Genomic DNA, 14,773 nt, shown 5'->3' on the forward strand with positions numbered 1-14,773 from the left:
CACCCAAATCTACAACACATAATTAAATTACCACAAAAGAGACACTGATTTTGGCGCTAGCAGACCAATTTCTGTCACGTGGTGTGAGTTTTTCCATTTTAAAGCTTTTTAGGAACAAAGCATTACATAATATTTTTTTAAAGAATAATTGAATTAAGTAATAAGAAAAAAATTAATAATAATATTTCTTTGTAATAGCATAAAGGACCATTCAGTTTTCACTTCTTTCATGAAGTTGTCAAGTGGCAACGCCGCAGCTGGCAACTCTGCAAGGAAAATGTGAAAAAATTCCTCAGCAATCAGTGCAACGATAGATTTCGGTGTGGGAAGCTGGAAAGGGACCTATAGCTTGGTGTAAGGTGTAAGCATAATGAAAGCATGGTGCAAGCTGCAAGGGCGCAAATCATGGGGTAATGGCATGGAAGAGGCCATTTTGCAAGTGCATTTATGAGTTTGTTGCAAGACATTTGAACATGAGAAAATATATTGGTAAAAATTCTGCAATTCTTTTTTTTATTTCCATTACATTTTGTTACGGATTCGGATTGCTTTGACTAATAGCTCCGATAATTGATATTTCAGGATAATGAAAGCCCATATCCCAATTCTCGATAGATTCCCGCGTGCTAAACAGTGATCGGGATCTTACCATGAAATTGCAGACATAATCTATGTTGTCTTCTGCATCCACTGCCAATAGCATAACTAACGGCTAGTGGTGTTGGAATGTTGATGGACAAGAATCAAATCAATTGGTGTCTGCAATAAACAGGTATGAATTTTATGTTGAATAAAACGTTTGTAGAAGTAAGAAACTATTTGTTCAATCAACTTTTCTCGTAATCCTAGGCCAACAGTGACCTGCAAACCTCATCATTCTGGTTGCCAAAAGTAGGACCCCATTTTACCAAGATCTATACTTGATGTTGCCAGTTTGTGGTAAGAGATATGAAGTTGTGGCCTACCTGAAGGTCTTTACAATAGTGATAATTTTAAACAGAAATTAACTGCAAGCTTGTTTGGCTTATGGGTTTTGTTAATGGCTAGAATGTCAACTTACAACAGGTAAAAGAATAGAATTTGAACTTCGTTGCAAGATCACAAAATTAAAATAGGTAGTTGACCAATATAATCAGGATTAAAGTAAACTGGGTCAAATTGATGTCAACTTTCTTTGGTTGCTTAGACTTGTTTTGCCTTATCTTGAGAATTTCTAAGTGATTCATTTCAACATAATCAAACCAGGTTAATGTCTCATGCACTTTTCAAATTTCCCGAATTGTCTGCCCTCACCAATTGATAATGTTTAGGTCGTTGGGAACAGAAGTGTATTATACAAGTTTTTGCATAGTCAAAGTTTTTAGTATCTGATTAAGTTCAGATTTTCGATTCTAAACCCATTATTACTATGTAATGGTTTTATTTTAGGGAGAACTGCATTTTTGAATGATCGGCCTCCAGAGACTTGGAGTGAGGTCCAGTGGCACATGAAGAAATTTTACATGATTGCAATACCTGGAGTTATGAAATTTTGCAGAATCAACATTCTATCAACAGGGTAATTGGTTTTCCTCTTTTTCAAAATTATGATTGCATTGATTTTGCTGCCGTGGAATCAGTTAGAAATCGGTTTGGAAACCAAGCCAATGACATAGTTCATTCGACCTTTGAAGTTGTTACCAGTTCCCGTCAGCGACTTCAGTGGTTATACAGCGGTGGTGTTCGGTGGTTTTACTTCATTATTTCCGTTCATTATACGCCCAAAGTAAGTTAATTGTATTTTGCTAAGTTGCCGAAATAATCAATTTCTTATCGTAATGAACTTGCTTTTGCTAAGTTCTCGTGTTCTCATCATGCAAAAAGAAATTGTAGCTTGTTGTTCTCTATCTTGCATTGTCCAAGGTAAATTTTACTCGCCACTTCGACTACAGCATTCATTAATTTGCTGTATTGAATTTTTTGCAATATTCGGAAAAACAAGTGGCAATTTTTAATTTTCGTTACTGCTATGATTGCAAATTGCTACCTTAATGAACAAAGGAACCACAATTTTTTTTACAGTATTTACTGCCAAGTTTTACTAGTTCATTCTTGCTCTAGATCTTATTTTCCAGTGTGCATGAATGCATGGTCTCAGTTGGAATAGTGAGCACCCAAAGTTGGGCACTTTTTTAAATCCTTGGCTGTATTAACAGATCCCAAAACCCAATGGGCTCTTGTCAGATTGGAAATCTTTTTGCTTAACGTTCTTGAGATAGCCATTGTGTTTATCATTATTTTTCTTTTGTTTTTATTTTTAAGGTTTTTTTTTTAGCATTTTCCCTGCCAACTACAGCATTATGGGCAAAAGAATGACATGGCTATTGTTCTTTAGGTGTCAGAGTATTTATGTGAAGATTGGACATCCATCAAAGCAAGGATAATCATGGTGATAAAAATTTTAAATAAAGCATCTTTGACATTTCTGGTTCTTATTAAATCTAATTTTCTATTTCAAATCAGAAATTAAAATTTATACACTCATCCTTGGAGTTAACGGGTACTTGGTGTTTTCCCGGTAAGTTTATCATTCAATCGTGTTTCATCACTGCAACCGTCCGAGACCTCATCCAACATCGAAGTGGTTTAGGGTGGAGTATTTCATCAGACTCGCGTCAACAGGAAATTTCTATGCAGTGGGTATACAATGATTCCAGTTTTTCCTCCTTGAGGTATCGAATTTGCTTGGGGTATGTTCTGAGTTGATTGCCATTGAACAAGAAAAATTTACAAGTTCATAAGAAAATGCTTTTCGTTGTTTTTCAGCATTTAAAGTTATAAACAGTGCTTCGGCAATTTCATAGATTAAAATGATTCCATGTACGTAGATGTTCGTCGTACGAAGATTTTCAGAAAATGGTTCCATTGGGGGGGGGGGGGGGGAATTAATATACATGTGTATGTTTGCTTTTATTGTTATGGAGCGAGGTTTTGTTAACAAGTTTCGGATAATGTGATATCTTGGAGAATCCGCTTCACTTATACTTTGTGAGTTGCGATTAAGCGTAAATTTTATTCAGAACCGGTGATCAACCAGTAGTTTTGACTACATTTATGCGTCTAAAAATATGTTAATATTTATGATATATTATGTATACGTTGTCAGCAACATCTGTCTTAACATGAAAATTGCTTTTAATCTATGGAACTTATCGAAGCACCGAATATTTAGACGCGGTAAATGTGTCCGTATATTAATGTTGAAATTTTGTTAGTATGTCTATGCTTTAGCCACGGGGTTAGAAGCGTTGTATGTATGTTTAATTATATAAAAGTAAACCAAGGAATTTCAATAGGTATTTTGCTTACGTAGACAAATAAGTAATTTTTGAAAACTTTACCACTACGTTATTTTATTTCATTTGTCTTTTTCCATTTCTTTGTTATTAGCAGAATTCCCTTTAGGATATGTAATTGTTATATTTTACTAAGACTTGTTTGAAACTAATTGTTTTCTTTCTTTTTTTTTATTGTAGTGATGTTGAAGACGGAACCGCTATGAAGAGGAATTAATTAACCTGGTGTATGCGTTTGAAATCGAACAGCGTCTAAGGTTGTAAACTGAAAAACATTATTCCACCATTGTGTACTCCACGAAAAAAAAAGACAAGGTAAAAAATACCTTAACTAGCTTTCAGACCCGTTTGAAATGTATGTTTTTGATGATAGATGGCGTGTAGCTGTTCCGTGTGCTCTTCGAAATCGCCAGTACGCTTTGTGATTTGACGTGTTCATAAACGCTAGTAGTCAATAATTTAGAGTAAATTCATTTTTTTTCTATCGGTGTATAACAGTATGTTAATTACTAAAACATGCTGGTGGATCAAAACGGTGAAATACCAGAGCGTACTGGTGAGGTTGTATGGAACTGCTGCAACTCGAGCTTAACATGCGTTGATTTTGTTGGCTAAATTGCTGATAAACTCATTGTTAAAGCATTGTGACAGCCATGTAATCGAGACACCTAGGGGAGGATTTATCACCTATTTTGCCATGCCACGGAAATATCAGCTATTCCGTTTCGGCTGACGTCAACTGAGAAAGGCAGCTGCAATCGAGGTTTCGTTCTGTGAAATTTCTTCGCCAGTTTGTTGTTTGAGGTATGTTTTTGAAGTATATTTTCCGTTTTTGGCGTAAAGATAAATTTTCGTTGTTGAGATAACCCATAGATGCCTCTTAGAAGTCGGCTAAAGTTTTAATTAAAGCAGCATTATGCAACTGTTGTAAATTACAGGAGAAGTATGGCTGAGTATCGTTTTGTTAACCAGCACATATTTTGCTTTTTTTATTTTAATGTACATAATTTTACTAACTTTAAAGAAATGTAACTAATAGTTGTAAAATTTTTTAGTGTAAATGTCCATGATTCCAGATTTTGGTTAGGTATTTTATTTTTACTTTCAGTACTATTTATTGTTGGATTCATTATTTGGATACTTTTTATGTTAACAATATTGGTATAACTGTATTTGCAGGTCTGCAAGCTGTGTCTAATGTGCTGGCTACGGGAATATGCTGTGCCAGACTGAAATGCCAGCAACATTATGGTGTCAATTTGAATACAAATATATAATATTTGCAGTGTCATTCCTATGTTACATAGATTGCCTGCATCGAAGAAAACAGAAAAGCTATAGATGTAGTTGTTTGAATGGCTTTGAAATACTACCAGGAAAGAAGTTTTACTGTAACAGTAAATCACAGAGAAGAGAATCTGAGGGAAATGCATTGAAAAGGAATGAACATTTCTAAGCTCTTTTGTTCTTCTTAGTTGGCTTAGTGGAACAGGTTGGTAGCACAAATTATTGTTTTTATTATAAGTAAGAGCAAGTTTTAAACTGTAAAATAAATACAAGTGAAAATTTTTTAAAGGAATTGTTTTATTGTCCCACCTCCACCACACAATTCCACCACTATTTTACATACAAAATATTTACATAAATACAAATACATACAAACATACACTTAACTAAGTTAACCCGTTGGCTGCCAGGCCATGCAACCCGTAGGTTGCTTTACTACAGTAACTACGCTTCGTGTCTGATGGATCCACGAACAAGATGGGACTTGTCCGAAGACAAGCCCGGGCTGGCACAGTGATAGAGTCCATTCCGGGAATGCACACCCCTGGATTATCTATCACTGCGCCGACAAGGAGAAGTCCCTGCTGGTGCATTGCCTACGGGCGCCTAATGGCATAAAGCCATTAGGCGCCATGGCGACTGTTCCCCCCATGGCCATGAGGAGAACAGCGCCCAAGTCCCTACATCTACAAAAAAAATGGGACGCAAACGGGGTGGCAGCCAACGGGTTAACTTACATACTACTATGCAAAACAAAACAATACCCGAGTGAATTCCACGGATAGCGTTGGGGCGAAGGCGATGGGGCGACAGCGATGGGGCGAAGGCGATGGGGCGAAGGCGATGAGGCCAAGGCGATGAGGCGAAGGCGATGAGGCGAAGGCAACGGCGATGGGGCGAAGGCGAAGGCGAAGGCAACGGCGATGGGGCGAAAGCGAAGAGGCCAAAGCGAAGAGGCGAACGCAACGGCGATGGGGCGAAGGCGAAGAGGCGAAAGCGAAGAGGCGAACGCAACGGCGATGGGGGGAAGGCGATGAGGCGAAGGCGAAGGCAACGGCGATGGGGCGAAGGCAACGGCGATGGGGCGAAAGCGACGAGGCCAAAGCGAAGAGGCGAAGGCAACGGCGATGGGGCGAAGGCGAAGGGGCGAAGGCGAAGAGGCGAAGGCGAAGAGGCGAAGGCGAAAAGGCGAAAGCGAAGAGGCGAACGCAACGGCGATGGGGCGAAGGCGATGAGGCGAAGGCAACGGTGATGGGGCGAAGGCGGTGACGCGAAGGCAACGGCGATGAGGCGACGGTGACAGCAACGAGGTGAAGGCGATGAGACGACGGGGACAGCGGCGAGGCGAAGCTGATGAGGCGACGGTGACAACGACGAGGCTATGAGGCGACGACGACAGCGACGAGGCAAAGGCGCAAGAACAGCGGGATGAGGAAGAAAATATGTTGTAAGCAGATAATATGTTGTCCTATCGCAAAATTTTACTTTACAATCAATAATAGTCCATAACATGGAAACTTAAAATACCTAAAAGGTAGAGATGGTCTCAAGCTATGCATGCTTATAGCTGGATTAAATAACGGTGGGAAGACTGCATTTGTAAAGTGATGGATTGGTAGAGGTCTGCTGATGTTTGGCTATGGAAAGTTTGACTGTTTGGTGATTGAAAAGTGGATGTTTCCAAATATATACGAATGCATATATGAATGCACTCTGAAGATAAGATACTGGGAAACTGCAAAGTGACTAAACGAAGAATGTGAGATTTAGGTTATTTTGTTCCAGCCTACACAATTTTGTTAAAGTACAACTACCTACAGTGTCAGCATCCCCTGTGTGTTCAAGATCATGAACTGGATAGAAAAGGAAGTACACAGTGGCTAGCAGATTTTCAACCCTCTCACTGGACAGTTTCATGATGATCAGTGACAGACATGGCTTGCCCAAAATCATCTGATTACTAACTTGTTTCGACAATGGCAAGGTAAACTTTTATATGAGGAGGAGAAATCAGTGAGAAATGTTTTCCATGTAACACATACAGCACAATGAATTAATTCAATTGGAAATAACAGTGGTTGGAAATAACATACCATTAAGTTGTTGTAGAAGTATCCTTTGAAATACAAAATGTAAGAAGGGAACAAACGTATACACCCACTCACTTCCATAATCACATAGCATTTAAGTATGACAAAATTTTTCAAATGGTTAGATTTTCAACCACTAGATGTCTCTTGATTATTGAATAGAACAATCGGGCTTATTTAGTAGGGCTTTAAAATTTTTCTGCAAAAACCGGCACTCATCGGAATTGGTTGAATATCACAGGATATACTCAAAATTGAATACCGTTTCCGTGAAAATTTCTATTTTTTCATTAAGTTAATCGTTTTTGAAATACACCGCGTATTTGACGAAATGCTAGCGCGACAGTACACTACAGCATTAGCGGGTTGCCATAGTAGAATTCCTATAAAAAATTTAGCCCGACAAAAAAATAAGCCCTACTTCTAAACTTTTTTCCCAAAGGCGTTGATTGAAAGATATCACCATCTGGCAACGTTGTTTGAAACTTTATGAGTTGTCGTTCGTCTGCTTCAGTGATTGTGTTGACGTAAATGAGAATTGTTAAGAAGGAAATAGGTTTTGTTCAATTTATAATTGTACGGAAGAAGAACTAACGATTTTTTTTATCGATTTACCAATGGACAAGTAAAATGTTGTAACCTTCTGATTCCTTATTCTACAGGCTAGTAGTATCTTATGTGATGTAAATTATGGTTGGTTACATCATGTGAATTGAAAGAGGTATTATTGCCTGTAAAAACGTTCTGAACCTGTTCTTTCAAAAAAAAAATGTTCTTACACATATACTCCAAGTGGCACCATTCCCCTTGGTGGCAACCAATTAAGAACTGCTTTGGATGATTGCAGTTTAAGAAAAGTCAATATAAGAATCCTATAAAAAAAAATACAGTAAAATTGTATGCATAGCAAATACAGCAAACCATATTGAAATATGGTAGAAGGTAAGTTAAATTTTAACTCTGAATACTTAAAAAAAAAAAAAAAAAAACTGATTAGCTTATTGCAACACTTTCCACATCTGAGGTTGGAACCCCGAGACAAAACGGTTCCATGTGCCTACGTTATACCATAGAACTAATAAATATAGACGAAGATTGAATGTCAGTTATCCAATCTGAAATGGCGGAATATTTTGAGAACGTTAGGTGATGATGGAAATGCAATAAATCACCGGAAAAATATGTACAAGTTTCAGAATTTTAAGATATTTTAAATTGCACAAATACGGAAACCACAAATTACAAGTGACAGTTTTCGAATCGTCAAGTCACAATAAAAAGTGAAAGCTGGTAAGTGGGTTGACAGTACCGGTAACCGGAGATGTCGAACCCTGGTAACCTGAAAGGGTTCGAAAGTCTAGACACTAGGGCTCAGCCCGTTATCGCTGCATCTGAACTGGTTTAATCCTTGTTGCGTGTTTCCGCCATTTCACCTGCTAATGAAAAAAAAAAAACGCACATTAAACCTAAGAAAAGAAAATGCCCACATCAAGCGACACAGCAAAGCCTAGTGGCTAGAATTTTCTTATTTTGGCACTGGGATTTCGCGAGAGAACTAGCCCTGGAGAAATAGTTCTCTAAAAAGAAAGGCTATCTCTTCAAACTGTGAAGGCTACATGTATCTCTTTCAATTAGGGTCGCCCCTTTTCAGTTTCCAACCGTCACGTTCAAGCAAAAATGCAAACGTTAGTCTCTTGGTAGTTCCTCGTTTGGCTTTGTCGAAGACAGATGTACACGTCATACGCTGTGTTCTCACAGGGCGCAGGATGGTCATTGTCAAGCTTTCAACGTGGATTTCCCTAAAGAAAATAATTATTAGTTTATTATTTGCTCATGTTTTCTGTGTATCACCATTTCCAACATCAAGGTAAGAGCTCACACTTAAACACCTAATTGATGTTGGAAACAATTACTCGCTTAACTTTTATCGAGTAGTAGAATCGCTGCGCCCCAGAGCGAAATCGTGATTGATGAGAACACGGAGGCACTAGTGAAAAATCTTAGGCATCTGGGAGCTGATCTCAAAAAATCAGTCGAGTCAAATAATCAAGATCTGACGCAGAATCTTGTGAATGACATAAAGGGCGTATGGAAACAAATAATCGACAAGCTGAAACCCAATTTGTACGAAGACCTCATGTTCTACACAGCTAGACTACTTTTTCTGGCAAAGTATGTGTTATGTTACTATCACGGATTTCTTGTTTTTTCTGCTATATTTTGACCGTAGGCGAATTAATTTTGGCACAAGAGAAGGTGGTGCAACTGAATAACGTAAATTTAACGTATCTTTCTATTTTTGCATTTGAAGTGATCGGCACTGCGAATCCCCTTACGAGACTTTCTTCAAACTACAATGTTTGCCAATCGGCGAAAGCAAACATTGTCCACAAAATCATATTCTTATCGACGGACCGGACAATAAAGGTTTCTGTAGTTTCAAAAATCATTCTAAAGTAAGAGGTTGATTCTTGTAACCTTGCTGAGGTTTCTGGTGCTAAATACAAAGTTTACGGTACTATTATTCGAGTACTTTTTCTTTACATATTGAAACACCGGAAATATTGTGTTTTGTCACCTGATTGCAATTTAAAAATCGCTATCCTGTCCAAAAACCTGCTAACAAGAAATCCGTGACACGAGCACAAAGAACGGCCTTGAAGTGCTACAAGGTAAGTTGGTAAAAGACTGTGGGTGTTTCCGAGCTAGAGGCAGTTATTAAAACAAGAATGATTTGTCTTTTTCTTTTTTAAATCACCGTCTCATTCAACCTCGAAATGAAACCTGTTGTCGTTAGCTGGCCTACAATAAAAACAGTGAACTCTACTCTTTAACTCTGATCCTTCTTATCTGCCAGCCATCAAATATTGTATGGTAATTTATAGTTCGGCACATAGAAGAGAACATATAAATAAAATTGTGACTCACCAGTGAATCTCGAGTTTTATTCCTCGATAAGATTTGATTCCAGCCATTTCGTAACCGGCTACAAAGAGTTAAAAACTGCTGTACGTTTCTGTAACGAAAAAAAAAAAGCTTCTATTAATACAATGATCAACTTTCTGAGGAAATACAATTGGATGATTTTTCTAAGTTGAATTACCTTCCAACACATTCAGTAATTCACTACCTAGAGATCAGGATCTTTAATCACGATTTGGGGATCGTTAGCGCCCATCATCGGTCCCATGGTGTAATGGTTAGCACTTCAGACTCTGAATCTGGCAATCCGAGTTCAAATCTCGGTGGGACCTCAAATACTATAATCGTTAAATTTTTCATTGTACTTAGACGAAATACCTATCTTATTTTTCCCAACAAAAAAAAAAACGCAGTGTTTGAGGCTTCATTTTAACTGCGAACGACTCCGAATACTTAGTTTGCTACAAGTGCGAAGCTCCCTATTTTCTCTTGAAATCTTTAGTAGAACGTAGAAGACCGTACCTAGGTTTCCAGCAAGGTCTGCTGCGCAACATTTGGGGTCCACAATCTCCACATACACCCTCGGAATCATATAGACAACGATGGAACCTCAACTGCTGCCATCTAAAATGAAGAAAAAACTTTAAGGAAAACCTTTTCAAAGCAGGTGTAAAAGATATTCGTACCAACTCCAAATGGCTGCAACATGATCGTCCGAACCGTTGCATTTTTGCTCAAGACCTTTGAGCTTTTTTTGAAGTGACCTACGTTGATAGTGTCCCAAACGGCGTGAGATTGACGGTGATGATCAGGAATGGCATCTCTTTTTGGAACTTGTTTAAACACAAGTGGACTACTTCTCACTTGTCCTTCACGGAGCTCTTTCAGATGAAATGATGATGTCCAGCAAACGAAAGAAACTCCCATATACAGGCGTAGTAGTTGTGACTAGCCCAGGAGATTTCTAAGTAAAATGTGTGGATTGGAATTCTTTTCAATTTAAAATTCCTTTTTTCGGATGAACCAGTTTCGTAACACATTTCCAAGTAACACGTGTCACACCAAACCTCTGATCTTCAACTATAACGGACATGGTATACAGGTAACTAAGAGAACAATTAAACGCACATCCTTAATGAAATGACCGTCACTTTCACGTGGCTATGGCGGACTGGCCTTAGGAATGTATGAGGATAAGTACCTGTTGCATCGATGCCAAATCATTCAAATTTAGCCCATCATCCCGATAAAGCATTATACACCATAGCTGTTAGAACAAAATTATTTTTACGCGTCAAACATAAGATGTACTGCAACGCTTTTTGTTATCGCAAAGTTATTAAAAGGGGCATTCCGTTGGCTGGTTTCATTATGATGCCATGAGTTTCTGTTATCGGTAGATGACGGGCATCAATAGCGAAATGGAATTTCCGTAAGAGAGCCACTAGAATGGCTTTCTCCTCGTACACAGCATACTTCTGTCCTGTTTTTGTTTTAAAAAATTCATATTATTATTATGATTATTACAACAACTACTACTAGAATCCCCCAATTCTATGCTATTAAACAAAATATTTCAAAGTAATACGATGACTAAATGTACAAAATAACTATACCAATGCAGTTCCTCGGTCCAGCACTGAACGGTATGAAAGCAAAAGGATGGCGTCCGATGCTCTGCTCGACTTGAAACCGGTCCGGTTTGAAACTTAAAGGATCAGCAAAAAGCTCGTCATTGTGGTGGAGGGCATATATTTGGACACTTATCGATGCGCCAACTGGTATAGTGTAATCGTCCAACTGAAGTTGTTCGCTGATTTGTCGCCGAAAATTAGCGACGCTTGGATGAAGTCGGATAGATTCTTTCATGCAACATTCAAGGTACTTAAGTTTGTGTAGATCTTCTAATGCACAGGGCCGATCAGAATCTCCAAAACATTCCTGGATTTCTTCATACACGCGTTCCTGCATTTCAACAAATAATTAATTTAATTCTTACTACTATGCAGAAGAAAACAAACTAACGATTTGAACAGTACCTGCTCGTCAGGATGGGTAGCGATGCAATAAAGAAACCAAGTGATGGCGGTTGATGTGGTATCGTGGCCCTGTTGGAAACAGACAAGTAAGATTTGGATGTTAAATGAAACCTTTTGGGTTTCTTTAAAAAGTTATGCAGGTTACCGCAAACATAAAATTGTCAACTTGGCTGAGAATATCGGCTTCACTCAAATCAGCTCCTTCTCTTGCAGTTTCAAGCAGCAAATCTAAAAACGGGCGTCTCTTCCCTTAAAACAACAAGGCTTTAGACTAAACTAGTTGTAATTATCGTATTGAATACGTACGAGCCTTGGTAGACGAATTATCCTCGACGTTTACAATATCCATCTCAATTGATTTAGCAAATTCCAGCTGTGCTTTTCTTTCGCGCAATACCTTCAATAATAGAAACAAACGTCATTAAAAAGATAACTGGTGGGTTTCTGTCGAATTTACCTTTATTGAGAAGGCGTGCAATGTTTGGATATATTTTCGGTGTTTCCGTCCGTTTCGTGTCAGTAAGAAATAGATCCAGTCTGGTAGCAATCCATCGGCGGAGTAAAATCTTGCTCTCGTCATTTCTTGTACCCTTATTAGTTTATGGCAATTTAAGGTCGATTTTTTCTTCGGAACGAATATTAGTTATAAAAAACTTACCGATCAACAGCTTTAATATACTCAGAGTCCGAATCGACCTGTGTGTTGATTTTAATGCCCATTGCAGCTTCTGTTTGGGTGTTGCAAGAAAACATACAAATTAAAAATTTCAGTTCATTAAAAAAATACAAATTAAGTCATTTTTACTTTCTTTTCTTCCTAACGATTAGCGACTTTAAATACGGATACATTTTTTTACTTTGGTCTTCATCTTTGTCCTAGGCACCTACTGTATAACGGATGCTTTAACGAAACTGAATTAGTTCGCTGCGCGGATAGCGAATAAATTTTTTTTTTTGCTTTAATAAAGCATGGTATCACAGCCATTAGAAATTTGCTTGCTACCATAAGGCCACTGGTACCAGACATCAGGATCGATACTACCCAGCACCGGTCCTATGGTGTAATGGTTATCACTTCAGACTCTGAATCTGGCAATCCGAGTTCAAATCTCGGTGGGACCTCGTCAAAATACGCAAAAACTTAACTTTTTCTTTCAAAGACATTTATCAAAACAATGCAATGTTTTCCACTTCAATTTAACTACATGCGCATACGTGAGCTTACTTTTTCCTGTTACATTATGGCCATTTTTTTGGATTGGTAAACGCTAACCGTAGGGACTGAGAAGAAACGTAAGTCAACAGCCGTATCTGAAGACACGTATTCCAGCAAACAATCGATTATATCTACAACGGAAAGTTATTAAATAGTTACCTGATATGATATCGAGTGTGCAGCGTGAAATCAATGGGAAAACGTCGATTTCCTTATTGTCTATCAGCCGATTGACGATCTGGTCGATTAAGATGGCAGCGTTTCGGTTAAAGACATCAAAGAAATCGCCAAGGATCTGGAAGTGAAAGGCGGGCGTCACCAAACGCCTATCTCTTTTCCACTTTTCACCTTTAAAATAATTCCATGGAACTATTAACTGAAATTAGCTCATCAATCGAGAAAATAAATGTCCTTACCTGATGATAATAGCAAGCCATTTCCCAGCCAAGGCTCCAGAAAAGCATAGTAGCTGCTCTTGTCAATGTTTTTCTGGCTAGTCAAAAGGCGCTAAATATGAATATATAGAAGTATGCAATTTTTGAACAAAAGTTAAGGGCTTTGTTTAAACCTCGACATGTTGAGGGGACGAAATCGCAATAATAGCATTTGTTCCTTTCCACGTTCGGTAGATGCGGCCGTACTCTTTGACCCATTTGACATGCAAGGTATGAAGAAATTCTGAAGACCAAAGAAAGTACATGGATAAGTTTTGAAAAGATTAATTGTTTTTAAACGGAGGGTTCTGGCTTTCCCGTCTAGGAGAAAGCTGCCTGATGTACACCCTTAGGCATTCTCTGGCAACATTTTAACTTTCCTTCCTTCGACTCTATTAAGGATCTTGGGTACCTGTTCATGTCGCCATGGCGTATGAGAAAGACTAGACTGATTTAAAGCTATCGTAAACTAACTGGGAAAAGGGTACATTTGGTTGCGCCTTTCCTTTAAGGTGAGTAGCCCTTAAAAGGTTCGATAAGTATTTTATTTACCTGAGCCATCTCGGGGAATTGCAAACACGTTCCCGAAGAACGGAACTTTGGGCGGTCCAGGTATTCGGTCAATTTGTTTTACGAAAGAAGAGCATTCCCATTGCCAAAGCCAAACGAGCAATCCAATAGCGAAAATGGATAACACCAGCAGAAAGTATAGCATGTTGCCTCTGTTAGAACATGCAGATCAAAAAGTAAACAATGCAGGTGCAACCATGTGTTCTTCACAACTGAAAACAACTACCCACCTGACTGTAACATACCTGCTTTAGCGCTATGCAGAACGGAACGTTCTTTCCTTTCCATTTGAAAAAAAAAAAACAGGTTCATACCATCTACCGGTAATATTACAGGCTTGACGGCTAAAAGTGAACGCCAGAACTGTTGCGGGATTCTCAACTCTTTTTAATATTTGTGAGAAATTAAGACCAAGCCAGGTCAGTTGTTTCCTTCAATATTTGATCGGTGCACTGTTGAAAGAACAATAAATTGACATTAATTTTTATTAGTATTTGGATGATTAATACCAGTTAAATTAGATCAACAAAAGGGTGATTTGTGAAAGAGGTTCAATAGGATTATAGAGGAACAACATGAACATGATTAGGATTCCCATTATATCAGTATTTTGTAACAGAACTTGGGGATTTATAAAGGATTTTGGGGATCAATTCCTATCTATTCTTCTACCTTCAGAATCAAACCAAATGAGGGCTACTTACATGTCAGTTAATGACAGAAGATACTATCCTTCTAGAATGTTATCTGTAAACCAAAAATTATTAAAGGAAACCTGTAATGGCTATTGATATTTTTAAAGTGGATTTGTGAACTATAATAACCTGTGTGCAGTTTGCTTCATTTCAGGGGGATGTGGGTGGCTCAACTATAAGTAACA

General features: G+C 38.2%; 4 protein-coding genes and 2 non-coding genes across 8 annotated transcripts in view; 5 read left to right on the forward strand and 1 right to left on the reverse strand.

The window, feature by feature from the left end:
- The window catches only part of LOC130688741 (ras-related protein Rab-30-like), a 93,730-nt gene extending 81,572 nt beyond the window's left edge, over positions 1-12,158 (forward strand). Inside the window, exon 8 of the mRNA XM_057511763.2 lies at positions 12,144-12,158. The gene's annotated coding sequence lies outside the window, so the exon portion shown is untranslated. The remainder of the gene's footprint in view (positions 1-12,143) is intronic.
- LOC132088294 (uncharacterized) lies at positions 1,049-2,812 on the forward strand. Its single transcript, XM_059496871.1, has 5 exons — positions 1,049-1,065; positions 1,558-1,765; positions 2,375-2,428; positions 2,503-2,729; positions 2,806-2,812. Exons 1-5 carry the CDS (start codon positions 1,049-1,051, stop codon positions 2,810-2,812), a joined length of 513 nt encoding a protein of 170 aa, XP_059352854.1.
- LOC130688713 (cytochrome P450 4c3-like) lies at positions 7,588-14,273 on the reverse strand. 3 transcript variants are annotated; one of them, XM_057511725.2, is made up of 16 exons: positions 14,124-14,273; positions 13,876-14,045; positions 13,458-13,567; positions 13,306-13,396; positions 13,049-13,237; positions 12,332-12,401; positions 12,131-12,263; positions 11,980-12,070; positions 11,819-11,922; positions 11,674-11,742; positions 11,251-11,599; positions 10,836-11,117; positions 10,321-10,740; positions 9,816-10,258; positions 9,641-9,728; positions 7,588-8,511 (listed from the first exon to the last, which is right to left on the reverse strand). In XM_057511725.2, the coding sequence occupies exons 2-12, from the start codon at positions 14,036-14,038 to the stop codon at positions 10,960-10,962; spliced, it is 1,527 nt and encodes a 508-aa protein (XP_057367708.1). In that variant the 5' UTR covers positions 14,039-14,045; positions 14,124-14,273; the 3' UTR covers positions 7,588-8,511; positions 9,641-9,728; positions 9,816-10,258; positions 10,321-10,740; positions 10,836-10,959. The 3 variants fall into 3 exon arrangements, with proteins under 3 accessions (XP_057367708.1, XP_057367710.1, XP_057367706.1); XM_057511727.2 differs by having other exon boundaries at positions 9,816-9,972; positions 10,157-10,258; positions 10,321-11,117; XM_057511723.2 differs by having other exon boundaries at positions 10,321-11,117.
- LOC130688740 (uncharacterized) lies at positions 8,329-9,229 on the forward strand. The gene is made up of 3 exons (XM_057511759.2): positions 8,329-8,579; positions 8,648-8,884; positions 9,024-9,229. Exons 1-3 carry the CDS (start codon positions 8,329-8,331, stop codon positions 9,178-9,180), a joined length of 645 nt encoding a protein of 214 aa, XP_057367742.1. The 3' UTR covers positions 9,181-9,229.
- Trnaq-cug (transfer RNA glutamine (anticodon CUG)) lies at positions 9,895-9,966 on the forward strand. The gene has a single exon. It is a non-coding gene; the product is annotated as a tRNA-Gln (tRNA).
- Trnaq-cug (transfer RNA glutamine (anticodon CUG)) lies at positions 12,724-12,795 on the forward strand. The gene has a single exon. It is a non-coding gene; the product is annotated as a tRNA-Gln (tRNA).
- Positions 14,274-14,773: the final 500 nt, after the last annotated feature.

Source organism: Daphnia carinata, chromosome 9, assembly GCF_022539665.2.
Source record: "Daphnia carinata strain CSIRO-1 chromosome 9, CSIRO_AGI_Dcar_HiC_V3, whole genome shotgun sequence".
Lineage (NCBI taxonomy): Eukaryota > Metazoa > Arthropoda > Branchiopoda > Diplostraca > Daphniidae > Daphnia > Daphnia carinata.